The sequence below is a fragment of the Orussus abietinus genome, unplaced genomic scaffold (assembly GCF_000612105.2).
Source record: "Orussus abietinus isolate OABI.00-Male unplaced genomic scaffold, Oabi_2.0 scaffold273, whole genome shotgun sequence".
In the NCBI taxonomy this organism is placed as follows: Eukaryota; Metazoa; Arthropoda; class Insecta; order Hymenoptera; family Orussidae; genus Orussus; species Orussus abietinus.
This window is the reverse complement of record NW_019394428.1, coordinates 98,330-121,762: the sequence shown is the minus strand read 5'-3', so window position 1 is coordinate 121,762 and position 23,433 is coordinate 98,330. Positions and strand designations below refer to the sequence as shown.

The 23,433-nt window shown below is 45.8% G+C and overlaps 2 protein-coding genes across 2 annotated transcripts in view; both read right to left on the bottom strand.

The window, feature by feature from the left end:
* LOC105703316 (protein sickie) overlaps positions 1-23,433 on the bottom strand; it is a gene marked incomplete at its 5' end in the record, with an annotated part of 101,577 nt that overhangs the window by 2,322 nt on the left and 75,822 nt on the right. The window contains 5 exons of the mRNA XM_012431622.1: positions 1-368; positions 616-818; positions 1,059-2,122; positions 2,597-3,250; positions 7,132-7,215. Of these exons, the coding sequence (XP_012287045.1) occupies positions 1-368; positions 616-818; positions 1,059-2,122; positions 2,597-3,250; positions 7,132-7,215 (2,373 nt within the window). The remainder of the gene's footprint in view (positions 369-615; positions 819-1,058; positions 2,123-2,596; positions 3,251-7,131; positions 7,216-23,433) is intronic.
* LOC105703318 lies at positions 4,213-6,148 on the bottom strand. Its single transcript, XM_012431626.2, has one exon. It carries the CDS (start codon positions 5,911-5,913, stop codon positions 5,062-5,064), a length of 852 nt encoding a protein of 283 aa, XP_012287049.1. The 5' UTR covers positions 5,914-6,148; the 3' UTR covers positions 4,213-5,061.

Here is a 23,433-nt window from a genome sequence, read left to right as displayed (position 1 = left end):
CAGAGGATCGCCCTCGTTGTCGCTGTGAGTGCTGCCCAGGCTCTTGACGCTGGAATTGCCGACGCCGGATGCGTGTCCAGAACTGACGACGTCGTAGCCCACGTCTTCGGGCCGCAAACGAAGAAGGGCGTCACTTCCTCCGTGGACGGCGTGCGTCGAGATCCAAGGATAGCTCGAGGTGATGAACTGGGCTGGATCCTCCCACGCCGCGTCGCTGTTCCCGTTTCCAGCCACGCGTCTTCCGTAGAGGGTCAAGCCTTCTCTGACGGCCTCCACCAGGTATGGGATCACGGAGTAGTTCCACAGATCCGTGAACCAGACCTGGGAGCCCGCAACTTCCATCGGGCACGGCAGAAACAGCCGAGGACCTGGATAGAGCAATAGTTCGTGGTACATCGATATCATAATGACTGAGACTGGAATTGGAAGACTCAGAACTCGATGTCTCGCTCAATGGTAATAAAAAGAGACTATTTGATCGAAGAATTACACAATTGATTAGCCTTGAATTTATTATACTTCCGTGTAAGGGAAAGAATGCGTGCTGGTACCGAGAGGAATTCAGAAGACAGGCATTCGTTGGAAACTGGAACCTATAAATTGAGCGGCACTCACCTAATGTTACATCCGAGCTACTGTGCGTCTCTAAAAACTTGTTGAGATGGAGCCAAACCCGAGGAAGCCACTCTACGACAGCCGCCATTTCCGCGTTCCTCGAACCTCCGGATTCCCGGAGCTCGTGTTCGAGAAGTTTGCGCCGTAAATACCGACCCAGGAATCCCTTTACAGGCTCCATATGGTTGGCGCAGAGAACCCATCTGTAGAAATCAGAAATAAATACGTACAGAATACTCTCCAAAGTTCGTCACATTCAATTAATGCTCGAATCTCCGAGATTTCTACCAAACTATGCCTTGAATCACTAATTGACTGCATATCATTTTCACTCTGTTGTTCGTAACTAAACAATAAATCATATAAATTAACAAAACGCTCAAAGCGTGTTACTAAATTTTAATTGTAATCGGGAAGAAAAAAATACAAAGCAACCGACTCACCTGAAATTATGATGTAATTGCAGATTGGTGGTACTGCAGGTAGCCTGGCTCATGGTACCAATGATGGCTGGACAGGAAGAATGCCTGGTGCCCAGAAGACCGCTGAACAACTCCCCAAGCGAAGCCGCATGTTGGAGATTCTCCAAGATAATCACTCTGGGGAGTTCATCGGCAGCATTCGAGTCACACCTCTCGGCAATGTGCGCCAGGTATTGCCTCAGCTCCTTGCTGGACTTGTGATCGACATTAAACGTCGCCACGGCGGCGGCATCCTTGATGTCGGAGTCGGTATCCACCAGGGCATGCGCCAACTTGCCGGCGAGGTAGCTTTTCCCGGTACCGCTGGGACCACAAAGAATGACTCTTCTGTGCTCGGTCAGCAGGGAGACCAGTCGCTGGACGATCGACCTGGGAATTAAGGTATCAACGGCCAGCCAGGAGTACCCGGACAGAACCAGATAGATCGTCTTCACGTGACCCACGAGGTAGCCGCAAGGCAGAAGCTCCGGATGCTGAGAGTCCGTGATGCACCTAGAGGCCTCGCCGAGGTAATAGGCGGCCACGCATTCGACTCCTAATCCCAGATTCGTTACAGGGTCCACCCTGGACACGTAGTCCTTGAAACACCTTCTTACGGTCGAGTCCAAGGCGTCCCACGAGGTCTTGTTGGATATGCAGACGTTGGCGATGATGCAGTGAGCCGGCTCGCTGCCTCCCTCGTTGTTGCTGTTGAACGGCGCGTTGTAGTTGAAGGTGTTCTCGCCGCCCAGATAGATGGCCACGTTGATACGCTTTCCGTCCGTATCCTGTTCCAGAGGGGGCTCCGACGAGGTCGTCGTACTGGGAGGTACCACGGGGTGCTCGGGGACGTTCAAGTCCTCCAACTGGTCCGCCGTCGAAGCGTTGTCCCCGTTGGAGAGGGCTGCCACGCTCGAGGCCACTTCCGTCATGCTGAAACGGCGCTCCGGGTCGCTGGGCAGCGACGATTGAGAGGACGTCAGCGACTTCGAGGTCACCAGACGCTGCAGACGCTCGTTATTTTGCTTCAGGTTCAGCATTTCGTTCTGGAAAGAAAATATTACATTTTACTGTGAATTCAACAGAAATTCAATCTTAAGGTGGTCCGAAAATTGTATATCCGAGGGATCAGTCGTTTATAAAGCTTTCCGTCGAACTAGGTGCACCGAGTCGTTTGAAATCTTACCACGTGAATATGAAAGCTCTACTGAAGGTCCTGACTGAAATTAAATTTTTTATAAAGAAATTGAAATGTGTATAAACAAGTTTTAAAGACAATACAATTTCACGAGTGTCGGGATCTTCCTTAGGGCTTACATATTTACGAGATAAAGTGTCAAATGATTCGGTACATCCAGTTTGGAGAAAAGTGTCACGTAGATACTTGTTACAAATATCTTCGTTGGAATTAGAAAAATGCTATTTTGTAACACCTGTATTTTAATTGTTTTATCAAATAACTCCCAACTCTAGTATTCCATAGTCGTTCCACCGCCTCCGCAAGCGCAAGTAAAACCCACCCTCATTTTGATGACCGTGTCCTTAAGCGACTCCAGCTGATGAGCAGAGGACAGGGCCTCGAGCCGGATATCCGTGAGTACCATGTCCTTCTCCCTGAGCTGCTTCTTCAGCTCGTCAACGTCTTCGTCCTCCTTCTTGTAGAGGGCCGAGCTGCTCTTGCTACCGCTGAGGTTGTTCTCGTGTTCCGGCGACTTTTGACCATTGGTCCTGGACCCTGACCCCTGCTGGCCATGACCCTGGCCTTGGGCGGACTCGTGCTTGACTGCAGTGGGTAACCTGGGGCTATTTGGCGCACTGAGATCACCCGGGCCGTCCTTGCAGTCCTCAGCATCGGAGACCGATCCGTGTCTGTTCTTCCTGGACCTGGAGAACGCCTTAGAGAAGGAACTCCTCAGCCAACCCTTCTTCTTGTGGTGGCTGCTGGCGGAACAGGCGCTGCTGAGGGAATTCAAGGAAGTCACGCTGTCGGCTGACAATTGCCTCGCCATCGAAGAGCCCTGGTGATGATTGCTGTTCCCGGTGCATCCGGTGGTGCCCTCGGAATCGCCCAGGGTGTGCCTGCGACCGTTCGCCGGTCCGTTGTTCAGGCCAGCTTCGGCGCTCTGTTTCCTCAGCCTCTCGATCGTATCCCTCAGCTCCTGCAGCTCGGAATCCTGCGAACACGAATAGCACGAGCACGTGTAAATCTCTAGGTTGTCCAAGTTTTTCAATATCCAGGGAAACGCGCAATAATCGACCATAATTATTCCCGGGCATCGGGCTTAATTAGAACAGCGGCGAGTTACGGTTACGCGGAATATGGATGCCTCTTTTTCTGGTGACTGCTTCCAGAGGTGGGCTTCCTGTCGGGACCGTTTTTTCCTTACTACCGTGCAATGTGCTCGACGAGGTGAATTGCCGGAATATCAATTTAATATTCAGATTCTATTGGAGAGGATGCGCGTGATTCAAATGATGTTATGTAAAATGCCGATGTAATTCGAGTTTACTTCATTCCAGTAATAAGGAAACAGCTTGGACGAATATTAGACGACCAGAAAATTATTCAGACGGAGAAAACGTACTTTTTAGTTTAAACAGTCCACGCCTTGCATGGCATGTGCGAAGCTACCTAACAGAGTATGGTGTATCCACCTAAATTAACATTAACTTCAATGTAGAAGACTTCGTCTTAGTCTACGATCCAAGCTTGGCAACGTGTTCCGTCCCTGTCGACTAATTGGACGAAAGTGTACTGAAAACACGCCAAGAAATAGAATCATCCGGCTTTTAATTCGACTCCCCGATTCCCGGCAACGGTCAAGGTGTAAACTCGAGCATAAAGAAATGGAGAATTAATGAATTCTTAGGTTCAACGCCCTTCGGGTGTGCACCTCTAAGCAGGTGCAACAGGTTGCAAGAGTGCACCGAGTGCCCCGGCGTGCAGAATTTAATCGCGTGAATTTTCTTTTGCTTTAATGTCTTCAACGGTAGCCGCACGATTTAGTGAAAACATCAGGAAAAATTCCTGGCGATTTCCTCGCAAATTTGTCCCTTTTGTTACGGTGGTGCGATCGAGTTGTGGGACTTTCGAGGTGTCGCAAGAAAGCCAGGCCGTGGTGCTCACCGGTAATAATGTATTTCGCTCTAAGTGTATAATTGCAGCGTCTATTCAGTTCTGAGGGTTTTTATTGTGTGAGTAGTATGGTCGTAGGTAAGGTAGAGAAGCAATGGCTCCCCTAAGAGGTATACCGTCCCTAGCTAGTCGCTCCTTTATGGGCAGGACTGGCTCATGCGGTGGCAGGTGCAGTTGATGCAGTAGGTGCTCTTGGGAGTCCCTGCGATGGGAAAGTTATACTCTTGAAACGAAAGAGCTGATTATCTATTCCGGAACGTTTCTTCTCGCCCAAAGATGACGTTCTCAGAAGTTGCAAACAACAGAAATCAAATCCTCGATGTCTTACTCTTTTTATTAATTTTTTCTCATAATTTCAGACACGTTACGAGGAAGCTTTGTATGTCAACATAATTTTCAATCCAGTTCTACGTCATGGGGAATTTTTGGTCTTCGGATGGTGGAGTCGTTCCGTTGTACTATGTGGGTTCCATGTTACTTGGAGAAGACCAGGTGTTCCAAAAGCCGTAAACGTTAAGGGGGAATATTATTAAGGAGTTACATCCGTGTAACTTTTATCGTTCTTCGTCATTGATAATTTAGAAAATTAAGATACTTTCTTGTCATGATGTGAAGGAGACTACGTGTGTTCCGGCGCAGCCCTTTTGACAGGTCAGCCATAGTATACTACCAAAAAGTAGCCATGTTTTATTAACCAATGGTACTTTTAATATTTTGCAATACGGCGGTGTTTTGGAAGGCGCAGAACAAGTCAAAAATAAGTCCTCCGTGGGAGCGCACCTTGGCCTCATTTACATCGTGCCTTTTTGTATAAGAACTCCTTATCGATTGTCCTCTTCTTATTTATTGTCAATCGTTTTCACTTTCCAGGTTAATCTTTCCATGAAGAGGACACTTTTCAGTGCCATGACAGCAGCTGCAGTTGTCCGAATGGCTGACCACGGAATCGCTGCTCCAGGAATCGGCCATACTGAACAAGTGTCTCATAGACTTGGAGTCGGGTTCAGTGGATCTATCCGCAGTGTCCTGATCAAGGACCTCGGGAACTTCCTGGCTCTCCACGGGTTTTTCTTCTTTGCAACTCGTGGGCCTAGGAGCACCTCCAGCGCTGGTGAGCAACCAAGGGAAAAGGTTCTTTTTACCTTCAATTTTGGTCTTCCTTGTTAAACTTCCAGTCCTGTTGGAGATATTTCTTAATCCTCGTTCCAGCTTCGCTTGAAAGCCCTTAGGGCTCTCGATAGGTCTCCCTTCCTTGAAGCTCTGAAGTTTTGAACGTTGCAACGCGCTTCCGGACACAGGACTAAAAGCCCCTTTAACTTCCTGGCTTTTCTCACCCTTAGGCTGGTTGGAACTGGCAGAGGATTTAGAAGAGCAAGATGGAGGTCTTCCCGAGGAGTTGGGTATCCTTTTAGAAGGATGTTCTTCGGGGATCTTCAATCCTAGCACCCTCGCATCTTCCGAAGGGATGGGGATGACCATCGCAAAGTTCGGATCTGGTATGATCTTCCCTATGCCTAATATTTGAGCTAATTTCGATCTAGCTGAATCTCCGGGTCGAGGAAGTCTCCGATCCCGGCTACTATCAGCACTTTCCCTGGTCCCTGAAGTGTCCAAGTTGATCGCATTTTTCGTTTCCCTATTTTTGTCTCCCTTCTCGGCGAGGTCCATTTTGTCGTTCCTTACCAAGTTATTTCTGTTCATTTCTGATTAGAGCATATCACGATGATTTCATTGAAGATGGGTTTCGAGTGGTGGTTTGACTCCGGGGTCGACATTAAGGACTCAGAAGGCTCGTCATTTTTATGGAACTTCGGCTTATCCTGACCCGGAGGTGCCCCCTTTAAAAATTACTGCTCTCGTATCGAATCATGGTGTTTTCCTTTTCTGATTTTTTTTTCTTGCTCGCGGGTTCCTGGCGGCGATGTTCGAGTTTTGCTCTTGGAATTTTGAGGTTCGACTGTCAACCAGCTCGCGCACCGGGCGCGAAACATTTTTGAGAGCTCTCCCTTCATTTCTTTTTTATCCCTTTCAGAGAGACTCTTCCTCTCTTGCGATTTACGAGAGGGCCAGGAAGACTTACGACAAAAGCATGCCGAGGCTTGCGAGTAAAGCTTTACGAGGTGTCACTCGCTGATCTTACACTTTTGTACTGTGTCTCTTGTTATTATAAGAGAAAAAGCGCGTCACCTTAGCTGCTTAACCTTAATCTGTACTCAAAGGATCGACGTATCTACTTTTTCAGAGATTCGGCCGATGAACCGAACGAATGTATTTTTCACGGAAAAAAGACATCTGCGTACTTAGCAAAGGACGACACTGAGAATATCGCAAACATGAATATAATTTGTGCAATCTCAATGAATTATATAACTGCTAATAAATGCTTGTCCATACAGCAAAAACGTTTCTGGAACCATTTGCTAGCCAATTTTTAGACTTTGTACATTGTCCGAGGCAAGTAGATTCTTGTATTACGATCGTGAATAATTTTTCTGCGTCTACTGGTACCTAACGAACCTACAGAACTCTACAGAATTTTCACAAAGTTTGAGACTACAGTCAATGGATAGCAGCGCGTGGACTGGCTTGATTATATCCCATTACCTCTTAACATCTAATATAGGTCCTTTTCGTATTCCCACCAAGAGTAACGGCAATAAAAATCGCTTAACGAGGCAGAACAAATTATTTCTAGGACTGCAGAATTTTCCTTTGTGCCCCATGACGTCCAATGAAGAGCCTGCACGTCGTTCCGTCCGAACTCGAGTTAATTGCACCGGTAGTTGAATCGCAGGGACAAGGAGGACGTTGCTCCTAGGAAGAGGTGATGTACAGGTGTGTACAGGGTACAAGTATGTAACGACACGAGTTGAGTACAGGCTCGCAGCAGTGACAGAGCCAAAGGGCGAAAGGTCTCACCTTCTTCTCGGCGGTGGCCGTGAGTTGCTGCAACCTTTGGGTCATGTTGGAAAGGGACTGCTCGAAGGCTGACACCACGTGGGCCTGGAACAGAAAAAAAAGGAAAAGTCTTAGTTGTAAATCAGCCCATCGAACGTGTCCCTTTCGAGAGAGGCGAGGCCCTCTCCCGCGTAACGACTTTCGTAACCCAAAAGACCCTGGCCACCTTCATCTAGAGCTTTGTAAAAGGACGTCTGTCAAGTCCTTGTAAAAGGACCCTCCGGACGTGGGCCGGAGGCCCTTTCGCGTTCCGGGGCGTCCAAAAAGTGGCGAGACGACTTGGAAGCATCCTCCAAGAACGGAATTAAACTTTCCATGTAAATTTTCTTCCTTTATCCTAATATCGACGAGAATTGCCACCTTCATTTTCAGGGGGTCATCTTCAGGAGTCGCCTCGATCGGGCCGCATAAAAGGACCTTCCGAACACGTTTCTCTCCAGGGTACTCCCCGATACTTAATTAACGCTCTTCTAACACCCACTCATCGGTCAACTTTCCATCGACGCAAGGTTAAAGCGTTACAGACTTGTCCAGAGAACGGTAAAATTCAGGATATAATACAATCGATCGTAAAAAAACGGACGCGTGGTCCCGCGCTTTAGAGGTGAAATTCCTCAATTAATAGAATTGTCATGAATTATTCTTCATTATTTTTCGCTCTTACACGTTTGGGACCGTCTGTTTTAGACATAATGCCAACACACCGAGATTGTAAATATCAATTGACCGTATAAAAAAATTAATAAACGACTGTTTCCCTTCTCAAATACACGAACACGAAAGAAAAACAAGCATGTTTGAAAACAAAGCGCCAAGTCATAAACAGGAAAACCTGTAGTAGCATCTTCGGTAACCTAAAACACTACCGCGGGGTTAGAAGTTTCACTTGGACAAGAGTAAGTGCACAAGCTTCCAGAAAATGCATCCGCTGGATGTATCTCGTGTGAGAATAGAAGTCGCCATGTGCAGGGACGGCACACGCGAGCACTTTTCCCGCACCCAAAGCGACGAGGAGCGAAAGAGAACGCTATCCGAGGAGGTCAGGCTTGGCTGGGGTGAATTTTCAAAGAGAGCAGGCTTTGGCCCCTGCCCCCGGGGGCGCGGGGGCGGGAACGCCAGATGGTTCCATCTTCTATCTCGGGCCACGGCCCGTTCGAGGGGCACGTGGTACGCTCCTGGCCGACATCGGCGGGCCCTTCTGGCTCCGGGAAGGCGCACCACTCGCCGTGTAATTACGGCGGACGTTTACCAACGCCAAGGCCTGACAGTTAGGAGATAATCAGCCTCGGGTGCCACGGAGGCGAGTGGAACCAGTCCGCGAACTAGTCCACCTAGTCCGCGTGCTGGTCAGCTGGGCCCCATTCCCCTGGAGCCGGCCCCGCGCCACCGGACTCGGCCAATCGTTCACGAGGGCCTCGCGTAGGACTGCGGGTTATCCGAGAAGCCTCCGATGGACCGTTATCCTTATCTAGCTTCCTCTCTTTCGTTCTTCCGACTCGGTATCCCGATTTCAGGCGCAGCCGGCCACGGTTTTCCAGGTGGACGTGTCTTATCGGAACTGGGACGTGGGACGGCGAGACGACCCGCACGGAAAAAAAGAACTTCGTTCATTGAACGAAATCGCTCTCGATTGACTGCATTTGACTTGTCTCAGAAAATGTTTCGAGCGGGTTAACGGAATTTTGGCTCACTTCTCCACTCTCGTACGGCTTCGATCGAAGTGTTTGGGTCGAAGTGTGAAGTTCAATCGCGACAAATGTTTTAATCAATTAATGAAATATTTTTATTAAGTCTACCTGATTACTTCATGTTTTGGCGTCATCTATTTGCCACGATATTTGCGGCAATCGAGTAAAAGTTTTAGGGATACTATCAAATATCTTTTTACGCCCAATACCTGCGGGATTACGAGTTCATGTTATAAGTCGATATGAGACAAGGAAGTTTCATGAATCCGAAATCTTCTTCTCTAAAATGAAATTCAAATAAATGTAGAGCCATGTTGTAAACGTGAATATAAAACATTGAAATCTTAGATGAAAAATGACGTTTTGAATTCAAATGGTGCCTCGAATCTTGTAATATTATTTTGAAGTCATGTGCCTGCTGCTTAGGCGGGCAGTTATTTATATTTTCTCTTGAAATGGAATAGTCGTTAGTATTATTGGTTGATTCCGTTGGAGCCGACCACGCGCAATCGGACTCGTCCAATCATTCACGAGGGCCTCGCGTAGGACTGCAAGTTATCCGAGAAGCTGCGGATGGCCCGTTATCCTTATCTGCTCTCCTCTCCCTCACCCGGTTCCTTGTCCTCTAGGGTGTAGCTAGATAGATGCTTTGTTTGTTTTTGATACGATTATTTATTACCTTGCTGAACGGAGGATCTAGGCCGCCGATAGGTTTCGTACAAATCCCGGCATACCGTACAAGCCGCAAAACGAAAACTACCAAAGTACGATACAACCAGCTATATAATTAGGCTAGAAATTCGCGTAATTTAAAAACACCCCAGGTCCTGTATCATTATAACGTACTTAATACCTGAATACCGAGTACGAAGTAGTTGTACGCTTTCCTCGCTTATCTCAAAATATTTTTAAGAAACTCTAAGTCCATGATGTACCAAGGCATTTCATTTTTCTTAATTTTTTACGTATTCGATTTGAAACACATTCACGATGAGTTTCTCTTTCAAGAAACCGACGTTTCCAGTGTTTCAACACTGAATGAAAAGTCATTCCAAGATGCCAACTCGACGTACGCTATTCACGGACATATGAATGGCGTAGCTGAGACACTCAGCGCTTTTGATTTCAGAGAAAATTGTGTAACGCTCGTTCCGAGATGTATTCTGTTGCGGGTGAAATGTGGGTTACCGAAGTGCAGGGAAACCAGGGAAAATGGCGTGGTGGGAATAATCGCGGTTCGGCACTTTCTAGTGTAAACGATGCGGCACGCGAGGGCATTTTTCGGACTCGCGGTAATGGAGGAATTTTAATCGAAAGATTCTTGTCGATGTTTGCTATTGATTTATTACTGGTCGTGCCCAGAAATGCTTCTTAAAGCCATCTTCAAAGCTAGATCTACCGATTTTGTCAGTGAATGTTCCGAGGCCCGAGTCGTGGAAAACGGGTCATAAGTAATTGCTACATTCATACACGGAAAATTCACATTACCGTTACACGTGTTTTAATGTAAAAATCATCTTGCTATTTTTAATTACCATTTATTACTGTTACGTAGCATCGATAGTAACTAGTGATAAATGATGTAAAGAAGAGTTGCTATTATTTTTCACATTTTGACCACTTTTATGTATTGACATGTAATGATCATAAATGGAATGGCAAAATTAAAAATGTTTATTGCTTCTAGTGGTGTTGCTAAAGTATGACTACTTAAATTCCATTGAATATTTCATATTTTGAGAGAGTAACAATGAATATCCAGAGTCGTTATCTCTGCACTTGCATGCAAGTGCTCTTACGGTTGCAATTGTTTCTCCAGTATCATTTCAATTCCCTCCATCCTGGTTAAACTCTGCATACGGGTAGAAGCATGCTAATAATAAACTGATCTATTTGTCTGACCGAAACGGGAATAGAATGGCGTTGGACGACGAAACGCAGCGGAGTAGCACGGTGTAAATCTAGCCAGAAGTCAGAATACGCAACATATGCAGATGTTGATCTACAGATTTCCCTAGACTCTGCTTTCTATAGCGGATATTACCCCAGGAAATTAAATTTGCATACAGCCCACTGCATCCGAGAAGATATCCCGCCACTGTAGGTTTGGTACAATTGGGGCAAAATCGCCCGGCGAATCTCTGGATTTTCTCGTAAACTCGAAAATATGAGGACCATAAACGTTAAATCGCCATATAGTTGCTACATACGAAGCAAAGCAAGTTATTTTATAGACGAGGGTCATTCTTTTTGGACTTTAAATCCAAATCCCCCTGCGCAGCATCCCATTGGGACCGTATCGGGTCCAGACATTCAATCGATTCTTCTGGCATCATGGACCAACATTACGAGTGGGGTGAATTCATCCAATAAAAGTGCACGGCACTCAAAACGTTGAAAGATGGTCAAACCGTCATGTAGAAAAATTCTATCAATAGTATCGATTCCTTGTAGAATTAAACCTCCATTTCCAGCATTCTTTAGAACCGAGACAGATTTTATCTAGAAATGGCCAAGAAGAGCCAACATTAAAAATGCGAGAAGAATCTCATAATGCCACAAATCGCCTCTTAAAACCCAAAATACGTCCGAGGAATGTCAGGTATTTTTAATAAAACCCTTAACAACCATTCTTCTTGGCTAGACGTAAAATCCTTCCCCCTCGTGTCACTAAAATCCAACCATGATTCGACGCCCCCCTGGATCCTTCCGTACACCTCGAAGAGCGTCATTACGAACGGAATAAAGTCCCTAGCCCAGCATCCCGTTTTATAGTGCACATTACGGAGCAGAATGGTCGTCGCGTTTTACGACGTCCAAACTAGACGAGGCGATTCAGAATTCTCGTGGAAGTGGAAATCTGGATCTTCGACGGGGGAAAAAGACGTTAACAATTTTATTTTTTTTTAAATAAAACCCCGGCTTTGAGTTTGATGAGGTTCTTTCTCGCTCTTTCCCGTGTCCCAGTGACACGGGCTCGACTGGAGATCATAGTGATTCGAGGGGGCATATTTCAGCGTGGAGACCATCTTCTCAGGGGACATTAGCATCGCTCCAGGGACGGGAACGTAGGCGAGTGACCCACAATGCGACCCACACACGGTCGTTACATTTTTCTCCCCCCCCCCCCCCCTCTCTCTCTCTCTCTCTCTCTCTCTCTCTCTCGCTCTTTCTCGAAAGCATACCCCTGTACACGGCCCCGTGTACACCGTGTATCCCTTTCCTCTCCCGGTCGCCATTTTGCGGCGCTATGGGACGGGCCACGACGTGGATTCCTTTTTCTCCTTTGGGTCGGGCATATCGTCGACGAGAGCACGATAAACGGCCTACTGCAATCTGGGAGCCCCCCCGGAGAAAATGCGCGCTCGGCCGTTCGCCTTTAAGGAATTGCCGGAGGTTTTCTCTTCCTCTCCACGTTCCTTCGTATCTGTATGCCTTATTTTCCCAAACTACAATTTTTCTTGACAAAAGGAGCAATGCAGAAGAAAAAAAAAAACGGTACTCCGGATATCTTTCTTGATACACGTGGGAAGAGATTGTATTTTTCTTTTAGGTCGAGGGTCCCCTGCACGACCACGCGAAAGACGACCTAATGCTTCCTGGAAAGTAACGCAAAAATATTTGTCAGCTTAAATTTAATAACCTTCCCATTATCTGTGATATCTGATACGCTGTTATTTGTGAAACCGACACTTGCAATAAACTTGCTGCAACATATTTATGAAGGCATTTCCCATGCCTCTCCTTTAGATAAACATTTCCTCTAAGAGCTACATGCCAGGTTAGATCGAGTTCCGAGAACTTGGGAGATTGCTCTTAATTCATTTCTAAGAGGTCCTATCCCTTGGGCAGGGTCCAGGACTCGCGGGGGAGGCTGCGGCAAGTGCTCCGATCAAAGTACGTCTCTATCACGGCCGAGAATCGCCCGGGGTTCGAATTTACGACGGTAATTCACGGCGGCGCGTTACGGAATTCTACCGGGCGTCCTCGTGGAAAGGACTCGAATCAGCGAAGCGAGTTCCTACCAAGGATACGACCCGGGAATCGATATCTAATCGAACCGGACACCCACCTAGTGGAGCCTACAGATCCTCGTCGGCAATATCGGCCGATCGTAAACTTCTGAAACTCCACTCCCACGCGAACATCGTATTTACTCATCGCTCGAGGTCTCTCTTTTCGCCGATCGCCCTTAGGATGCCGTCTTGCTCGCGCATCCGCGTGAACCTTGGATCTGGGTGAAGCACTATTTCTCGATCTATCCCACGATGCCGTGCATGGAATTTTCGCTCACTTAGAATGCTGCAATTTCTGGTTCGATGAGAACTCAATTGCCCCGGATAAAGAAATATAAAATGAACACAAGCCAGAATCCTGACATTGCTCTTATACCGCCCAACGAACACTCGCAACACTTCAAAATAAAAATCGTGCAAATCAGAGACTGTCACTCAGCATAAAGAGTCGGCGATTTAATTGTTATTTAAGAAATACACGTAAGTACCGAATATGTTCATATAGTCCGCTTTCATAATCCTAAACTATATACGGTGTTATGAAACGCTCAGCTTTGATTTTTAAGTGTCGCCGTTCTTTCGGAAAGCAGCGTATTTTTCTTTCTTTTCTCATGTGGCTTGAAATTATTACTCATGACCCCATTGGTGTACGATACATGTGTAATCCAATTGTGTATGTTTCGTAATGCACTAGATTAGAAGAAATAAATAAAGGAAAAATACAGGGGCCTGTCTCGCGATCGCCTTGAACGTTCAATTGCTTCAGGGTCTAAACCTAAATTACCCCGTTTTGCGGTATTTTCATAGATTACGAAACCCCGTAAAAATTGCGAAACTACTGTCTGGCCGGCATATTTGCGAGTGATTTTTCGCAACGTCGGAATCCTCCGGACTTTCTCCTCCGACGGGGCAGATCGGGATTTATCTCCTCCGACATTGAGCGGTTTCCGAGGAAGGTCGTTGATCGCACGCGGATCGATTCTGGGAGTGACAGCGGTTGCAATTTACAAGTTTACAACCGTTCGCCCACGTCGTGGTGCGCGGCTTCTCTCCGTAGGTTAAAGGAAACGAGCGGCGTGGGAGAGAGAGCGACCGCGAGTACAGTGGCGGACGTGAATGCCTCCCCTGCAGATACGGCATCGCCTGTGCAGGATGGGAGGGCATTGATGTCTCCCAGTGTACAATGGCGGACATAAATGCCTCCCCTGCAGATACGGCATCGCCTGTGCAGGATGGGAGGGCATTGATGTCTCCCAGTGTGCAACTACGTGCACGAGGGCTCGCTTTAACCGTAATATTGCCAACGATCGGCGATATTTTAACGCGAACGACTCGTGCCCAGAAGTCGATCACGTCTGCGGTTTTAGTTTTCCCTAGGGACCCGATCTGCACGGCGAACTTAAGGTGTGACGAAAGGATCATTACATCAAAACGTGACAAAATAGTAATAAAGCTTTTCTGCAAGTTGGATCCACCAAATTATTTGGAACTTCAGATTATGAAATCCCTAAGAAAGAATGTGATGCTCGTGAAATTTCATTTTTCAAATAGAAAAAAAATGTTATTTGTTCGAGACAGTAGTAGGACACATTTTTTGTGAAAAATGAAATTTCACGGGCATCCTGTTCTTCCTTACGACCGCCATAATTACGCGTGGAAGTTTCAAATGATTCGGTGCACTCCGTTTGAAAATAAATTTTATAAATATTTTGACCATCTCATAATACCTTATATATCTATGAGAGACGGCTTCATACAGAATATATTTCATCGTTTATTTCATGCTTATTCTTTCTGGAAACATGACATCATATTTGATAGATAGATCAGGAGATGAAATGATAATTGTAAATGACAGACTTTAATGTCTATGGAAGGCAGTTCCATGCATAAATTATTTGGTGCTTACTTTCGTCGCAAAAAGTTGCAATTACCTCATATTTGATAGATATTGTATAAAATGGTAATTACTGATCTCAACCAATGAATATTTATTAATATATTTTCCAGATCGACGTGAAAGGCTTAATAAAAGTGCTGGAAAATGTTGAGTCGACGAAACGAGTTCATAAAATTTGTCTGAATGATCTATCTCTACTCTCGAACGATCTTGTTAGTTTTGTTTCTAATAACATGCTATGTCAGAGATGCCAGTAAAGTTTACTGAAATCGTTCAAGCTCGTACAAGGGTGATTGATTGGCAGCGGTCAATTAGTTTGCCACGCGTCGTCTTTTAATCAATCCAGTTACGAGCTTTCGATGTAAACATCGAAGACCTATGCAACGGGAAGTCTGGATTTGATATCGGGATGCACTCCCACTAATCAAATAGCAATGAGCATACCGAACCTCGGGGCTTTGTATGGTTGCGAAATTGCCCTGTGTCAATATCGTGTAGGAACTTTGTATCTCTCGTATGGTATGCAGACAAGAGATATGCTGTGCATATGCTGCATTGTTCCGTCGATGAATGGGCGAATGCATGTACGAATGAAAAAGAATAAATAAATAAAAGAAAGCAAAGCATAAAGAGGAAAAGTGAACGCTCACATCTGGCGGCTCGTCTCTCTCTGTGTGTGCTTATTTCATTCCGGGAAAATGCTCGCGAAATAACGTGGGTATAAAAAATTATTTAGATTTTCTATTTTCTTTATCGCCAGGGTACATCGTCTCGAATGATTGCATAATCGAGCACCATAAAAGAGGTCGCGATCGGGGATCGAAGATCCCTATTGATCTCGTTCTCTGGATCCTTGACAATGTGACCGGACGTCTCGTTTGCAATTGAAGACGAGAAATTATTCTGGGCGACGCGTCATTGACAATCTAGATTCTAAATCAGGAGCTCTTTGAGTTCTAAGTGATCTCCAAGGTTAACTACTCGCGATCTTTATTTATCGGGACGGGCGAGCAGGAAAAAATGTCTGCAAACTTTTGCAACTTTTTGGGCTCTCTTTGAAAGGAAGAAAAAAAATGATCGAGGATTAACGGATGACTCAATCGATCGACTATTATTAAAAAATCTTTGGCCAGCAATTACTTCAATAAGTTGTTATTAAACGTCTAATTGGCCTGTCCTCGGGCACGATTGATGTTCTTGAGCTCGTGGTGGCCGCCTCGCGGGTTGTAAATATGTCCCGACGAGGAATTGAGCATTAATGCCTCGACTGTCCGCGATGTCTGGAGAGAAATCTAGATTTTACATCTAGAATTTAGACAGGAAAGTGTGCGCCGTTTCCGCGATACATTTGAGAGAATTATCGCGCCTTCTGGCATTCGGACGGACGGACGGACGGACCGACGATATCGCTTTAAACGATGCCAATGAAGTACTTTGAATTCGTTTACAACTTTCTTTGGTTTACTTATCATATATCTTCTCTCCACGTGCACGAAGAAGTAAGAAAAAATAAATGGGACGTAAAGACGTAAGAAAATATAACCCTTCGGGAAGGAACGCGTTTACCTCTGCTTCAAGACATAGAATAAGGACAAAATTGCTTAATAATATAAACGATTCGCGTGCAGGATGCATATAATCATTATCTATGACACGCAACGTGGGAGGTCATGTCGAATTATTTAGAATGAATATTTTCCCATTTCAACAAGTCCTGCTTATACAGGGAAGCGTAAAAAGCCACGGCCGAGGCCAGGAAATAAATGTACTGGTTCGAGGGATTAAATAAGGGCGAAACATGCTTTGCGGAATTGCGCGCAGGATGCATCGCAAAGTGCATCCGAGAACAAGGCCCACCACTGTGCACGGCTTCGATACGCGTTGTGTTGCGGGCTCGTGAATTTTTTACGACGAAACTTTCCGCTCCGTTATTTAACCACGACCGGCCGGCTTTGTGTGAGACCAGCATTCATTAAAAAATAAATGAATAAACGAGCCCTGGTTCTTAATTAAAAAAGAATCTCAGCCGTTTACAGCCACACAACACATCGTGGATTTTAAAAAGTTCATTAAATATGAAATGTTTAAAACCTAACATTAACCTGACGTAACGTGTATGTTCAGGTCCCTCGTGTAATAACCTACCACATAATTTGACCTAACCACTATACCCTACAATTTAATTTACCATAAGTCAAGTTCCTTTTTACTACAAACTTAAAATTATTGTCAGGTCGATGTCGTAATTCCTGGCTAGTTAAATAACCGCCGCGCGCGATGCGTAATTTTAATTTTGAAGTGCGAAAAATAGGTGTCCCGCGTTGGCCGCGAAAACGTCACCTATGTCACCTATGTCGGACGTGCGCTAGTCACGAGCGTGTAATTACCTCGCTCGTCTTCCTCGTAAGGGAATCCTTGAGGTAGGCCGCACGCGGATCCGCCTTCCTCCTTTTTCACCTTTTCCCATGTCCGAGCAACGTGCCGATAAGTAACGGCGATTCGGCCCGAACCTCGGCATTAATTCCGCTGCGGGTTTCCGCAGCCATCGCGCGACATTATTTCCACGGTTAAAATGGAGCGATGGTTCCCAGGCCCGGCACTGTGCGAAACTTTATCCGAGACGAGTGCGTGCCCTCCGGAACGCCTCTCGTGCGGAAACGCATGCCTGCACTCGCCTGCACTCGCCTGTACTCCTCTGCACACCCACGCGGACGTACCTTGCTCGATAAAAAAGGAAAAATCACAAAGCCTAAAAATAATCGTGCAAATCGGATACCAAAGTATATCGTTTAGGATAACGTACATAGCCATTCAATTATGCAATAAAACAAAATTTCCCTATTAGCCCCATATATTACCTTCCATTATACTGAACGATGTAGGTATGCGCCAGTAATTATGAAAGTAATCTCCATAGAAAATCTGAAAATTGAACTTATTCCACATATTCAGTTGCATACGTTTAAATTACAATAATGTGAAGTTAATTTTGTAACGGAAAAAAAAAAAAGAGACCGCTATCATAATTCCAGGCACATGTGTGGTTACCATATATGCACGACTGTGATTTTCAGGTGTCGCAATTCTTTTTGCGTGAAGGATATGCATGGTTGCATTCACACTTATGTACATGTAAGTAACGCAGTTTCTTCAATCGTGGTCTTTTTGCAAAGCACGACGTCATTTTCATAAATTCCGAACCTTACTTAAAGAATAAAGTAATCGATTTTTCCGGCCGATTTCGTAAGAAGCGAAGGTTATGACAAAGTCGTTGATCAGCTCGACCGAGCGATGTCAATACGCGCGAGATTATTAAAGAAAAACCGAAAGGGATGTTTATTGCCATTATTTATGGCTCTTTAAAATTTGCCGACCGAGGCATCTGCCTTGTTTTCCTGTATGATGAATACGGCACTACGTGCATGCGCTGTTATGCAGATGTAGAAGTGTGTCTGTGGACGCGGGGGTAGGTGTTTATGTGCACGCATGCGCACGCATATGCAGCGCCGGGGTACACGAAGCCACTTGGCCTAAGGAGAAACACGTGATGCCCATCTTGGGGATGATGGTGCACCGAGGTCGGATGTATGCGGTATCCAAAATGCGGTCTTAAGCCGAGGCTGGTTTACGCGCGATGCTGAAGATTGTTTATTAAAGGCAGATACGGCGCATTAAATCTCGAAGAGCACGCGTAAGTGACTGCTCCTCGATAAATTTCGGCGTGGTTACGACCGAGGTATTCAGGAGCTCGTTTCGATATAATATGCATTTAGGAGTGCCGATACCGATCGATAAGGGACCAGTCGATCAACAAAGAATAAAAACTGCCCAGACAAATATTACAGGCAATTCTTACTTTACGAATCCCGTAGAAATTTTTATTATAAATCGCTCGTGACGAACTTTATACTCAATTTACGAGTGAGAAACCGATTGATTCGTAAAGGCAGGAATTCCCGTGCAACGTAACATAAATAAAAGATGAAGAGTACCGAAACGTCGAAGCAGGGATGCCTATGTTAATTAGAATACGTTATAATAATAATTAATAAATAACATAATTTTTTTTACATAACTGTCGTTCGAGAGGTCACGGCCAATTCTGGACGTAATTTCGGGCGTGAACGTTCCCTCTGTTCTCGGACCTTTTTTCAAAGAACCTTTTATGCCATTCCGAGAGGTGGGAGCGGTTCTCCCAGGGTATTGCGGATGTACATCTCGCGGACACTTAGATTACCCGAAAGAATCCTGCGAACCCTAAGTGAGGAAGCTACGGGGACATCTGCGCTCCCGTTAAACCGCAACTCAACGAAAAAGAGAAGAAATCGGCCGACGGAGCCGGCCGCAGATGTCGCAGATGCAACTGTGAAAAATTAACGGGAGGAGCATGTATCGATCTTGGATCGATCGATCCGGCATCCGGTGGCGAGGAACCCGAGACCCGAGATCGGTCGACGAGACCACGTGGGAGTCGGCACTCCGACGAAACGCTAAAACGCTGAAACATTGAAGCGTTAAAACTTTAAAATGGTAAAACGGTGAAATGTTAAGGCGGTCCCGCGCCGGCCATTAATCTTAACCAGGCACGAGCGAACGAGTGCGAGTCCCACGTGCGCGAGTACGCCGGGCTCCATCTATTACGAATTTCCGTGACACTTTTATGCCAGTCGAGCCCTTTTTGGCTGCCTTTAAAACGGGGGGCTTTGCAGATGCACCCCAGTCAGGAACCCGGAAACCTTAGTGTGCCATTGAGGCCCCCCTTTAAGGGCCCGGCCCACTCGTCGGAAGGTAATTGCCTTCAACATAGGGCTTTAGTAGCTAAGCGATACAGACCATATGGCGTTTAGATATCGACCAGGATAAGGGAGTAATTTGAGAGAAGCGAATAATTCATGGCTATTGACGAGTTTGCTGAGCAATCTGAAAGTAAGCATATAGAGTGTTTAAAAACATCTTGTTTTTTAAAAAGACATTTAGATACCGGTTACTGTCTACTTAAAACCGTCTCATATAATATACTCATTTTTAATATCTTATTTCCAGGGTTGACAAAATTTAATTCTTCCGTCATGAAGAATCCTGGTTAAGTTCTAAGCATGGTTTGCACTTAATGTAGGTATATTTATGCACAAATCCGCTCCGGAGAAGTTGTCTTATACTTGAAACAAACCTTTCAGACGGTGTACTTGAAGAGGTACAAGTGGTCCGAAAGAGTCTCGGAAGGGTCTCATTTTTAAAAGTAATTTTTTCCTCCGGAGGCAAAGCCGCCGCCTCTAGGGGCCCTTGTGCTATCGGCAAAAATTCGACGCAGAGTTCCCTGCCGGGAGGGACGAGGCATGCGATGCTTGTTCTCCGCATACTTAAAGAGGTCCAAATGGATAAAGAGGGTCCAAGTAGGCCCGGCTAATTATCCAATCGAGAAAGAGCCGAGACAGAACCCACGCACCGTTGCGATACATCGTGGCGCGACATGATTTCACTTCACGAGTCTCCACGGTTTCTGGTATTACTCCGTCCCGCTGAAGAGGTATAATTTTGGAACGCTCTTCTTGGAGGAAACTAGAAAAGGTTCACGTGAACTCTGGCTAGAACTCGGGGCAACAAGTGGCCCCGTTCTCACCGTAGGCTCGTTTGAATCCGATTCCGAGGTGAAACGTCGATCGCCAGGAAATTGATAAAGCTTTTTCCTATTCTTTTCGACATATCTATCCCGTGATATCGGTTTGCAATTCACAGGCGATTGAGCGATAGCACTCTATGCAAAGAGGAAATCGAAAAGGAAGAACGAGCAGGAAAAAAAAACTACACAATACGCAAAACGCGTTTATATCCATCTTGCAGTTAAAATGAAAATTAATAACGTATGATAGTATTTTAATTTTAAAATAGTTGAAGGTTAAACGGTAAAGAAAATGATTATTACGAGCTGATAAGATCGAAGAGCCGGATGGATTATCTCCCCTTGAAGTCGAAAATACTCCCATTATTATTAAAATATGCAAAACGCCTTCATATCGATTCTGTATTTCAAATAAAAATTAATGACATGTAATAGTGCTTTAACTTAAAAATAGTTGAAAGTTAGAGCGATGAAGGAAATGACTATCATGGACCAATAAGACCGAAGAGTCGGATGGATTGCCTTCACTTGAAATCCGGTTCTGATCGGTGTTATGATCGAGTTATTGGAGGAAATTGACAAGAAAAAAAAAACAGAAAAAAAAATGCTGCAACGAGAATCCTGCTACGAGTTTGAATCCGATTTCTAAGTGAGACGTTGCCGATCGTTCGGAAACCGTAAACGGTCTTTACCGGCCTCTTCGACGTGTCTATCCTGTAATATCGGTACGTGGCTGAAGGGCGAAACAACATTAGCGCTAACTGCCTTTCCGCAGAGTTTCCGTGCCGGTTCAACCCGTTATAATCCTTACCGTAAAGTGAACTCGTAACGTACCGCCTTTCGGCTACATGACCGGGTACGCGGTGGAAAAATTCTACCATCGGAATCCATACCGAGAGCTTCACCTCGGGGCAGAGCCGCCACTGGTTACGCACGCACACGTACGCGTATACGTTTCGTTTTTTTTTTTCCTTGCAATAGCACGACGCTAGTACGGATGGCTCGTCTGAATTATTTACTACAAGTCGCGGAGTGACAACTGAAATAAGGAAGTACCCACGAGATCTCAGTTAATTTCTTTCCATTCCTAACAAGTAATACAGATCCACAATTTACGAGGAAATATCAAATAAAAGTATCACGTACTCTCCGCAAAATCACTCCCAATGAATGTAAATTATAAAATTGATTATATAATTTCTAACTATGATGATGAATAATGCAAAAAAAAAGCGATGAGCAATGAATAATGACGAAGAATAAAAATGACCATGTAAAAGGAAAATGTAAAATGGTCTGTGAGTGTCGTTAGTCATACCGATGGGAAATTAGGTTTCAATTCAATAGCGGTGCGATAAAAAAATGTAGCGATTCAGAATAAAAGTTCATTATTCCTTGGGATGGGTTGCAATCGTTACGTTACGTTTAGACCATAACCGGTGCCAGGGATCGTGATTTCAATAAAAGCTGCCATAAGAGCAAGAATGCTCGTAATTTCTCTCATGTTTTTTTTTTCCCTCTTCTTTCGTGGTATTCCCGTGTTCATCGTTCTCGCTTTACGTAGGTATGCCAGTGATGGGCCTCTCGGAACATTCGCGGAAAATCGAGCGAAACTCGAGGCCGGGAGCGCTTTTACTCCAGCTACTCCCCATTGAATCGGTCAGAAGACAAGCCAAGCTATTCGCGAACAGTCGGCGAAGAGTCGGTGTTCGTTTTCTCTACCGTGTTTATACAGATGCAGTGGATTGCAGTCGATGAACCTGGCGGTCTCGCTGGGAGGACGTCGATATATCGAACGCGACTCTCATTCCGCCTCGTCTTCCGCAATCTTGCCAACCCGTTAGACAAATATTCGCCATAAAAAGTCAGAAGGCCACTCGATATAGCGGGAACCTGTCCTTACCGCGGAATAAATGCGCGAAACCGATGGAAAAATTAGCGGCGAAACCGGCAGCGAAATTCCCCCGCGACACCTCCGCTTACGATCGATGAGAAGCAACTATAATAAGTACTTATCATCGGCGCGGAGTACGAGAGAGATAATGAATTCCTCCGCAACGCCGCCATTGAAAATGCACGCCGCGTCCTCATTTACCCTCGAAATCGAATTCTGACGTCACTTTGTATTCAAAATAATTCCTTCTTTCCCAATAGCTTCGTAAACAAGTTCGATGAGTCGAAATGCGTCGGAGTTTTCCGAAAAATGTTTACACCATGGCGTTCAGTGGGTACACCGACGACGCCATATTGGAAATATTGAACGACGCCACGTTGGAAACTTTTGCTCAAATAACGTGAAATAACAGTTTCTGGCATCGAAGTTAACGAACAAAGTTCGTTATTGGGTCTTAAAGGATATTCTGGATTGTGGTTGATCGGCTTCCTGGAGGAAGAAAAACAGAAAATCGACCTTAAGAGGAAACTCACCTGTAAGGAGGGGCAACTGCGATGGCGGTACTTCTTCGTAGCGAGTTCCCACCAAGGGATGACGTGTTCTGCGCTTCTGGGTTTCACCGGATCGCTAACGGCGTGTTCGTAAAGCGGTTCCAGGAGTGGAACCGTTCCCGAGAGCCTCCTGGGAGGTTCGCAACCCGCGTGGGCGTCCCTGTTGGAATTGTCCGCGCGTCTCGGTAAGGTCGCGAATCCGGAACCAGGTGAGACGGGGTTCCACGCGTGGACCTCGACCTCGGATTCCAGGGAGTTGTGTCTGGTCCTTCCGCACGACTGTCTGGGAAAGTCCTGCCCGGTTTCCGGAGTATCGGAGAACATTTGAGGCCAAAGGAGGTCATGTTTCGACTCGTGACTCCTGGAGCGCTCCATCTGACCCTTAAGGATGAGGTCGGTGGCGTCCAGGAGGCAAAGCGTTGAGAGGTCGCTCCGCAACTTTTGCGGTCCGGCAAAATTAATCCCGAAGTCGTCCGCGTAGTTTTGGCTAACCTCGAACGTGCTGGAGTACGACCTCTCGAGGTCGATATCGTTTGGCAACCTCTCGCCGTCGAGGACGTCTTCACTGGACTTGTGAAGAGGTCTCGAGGCTGC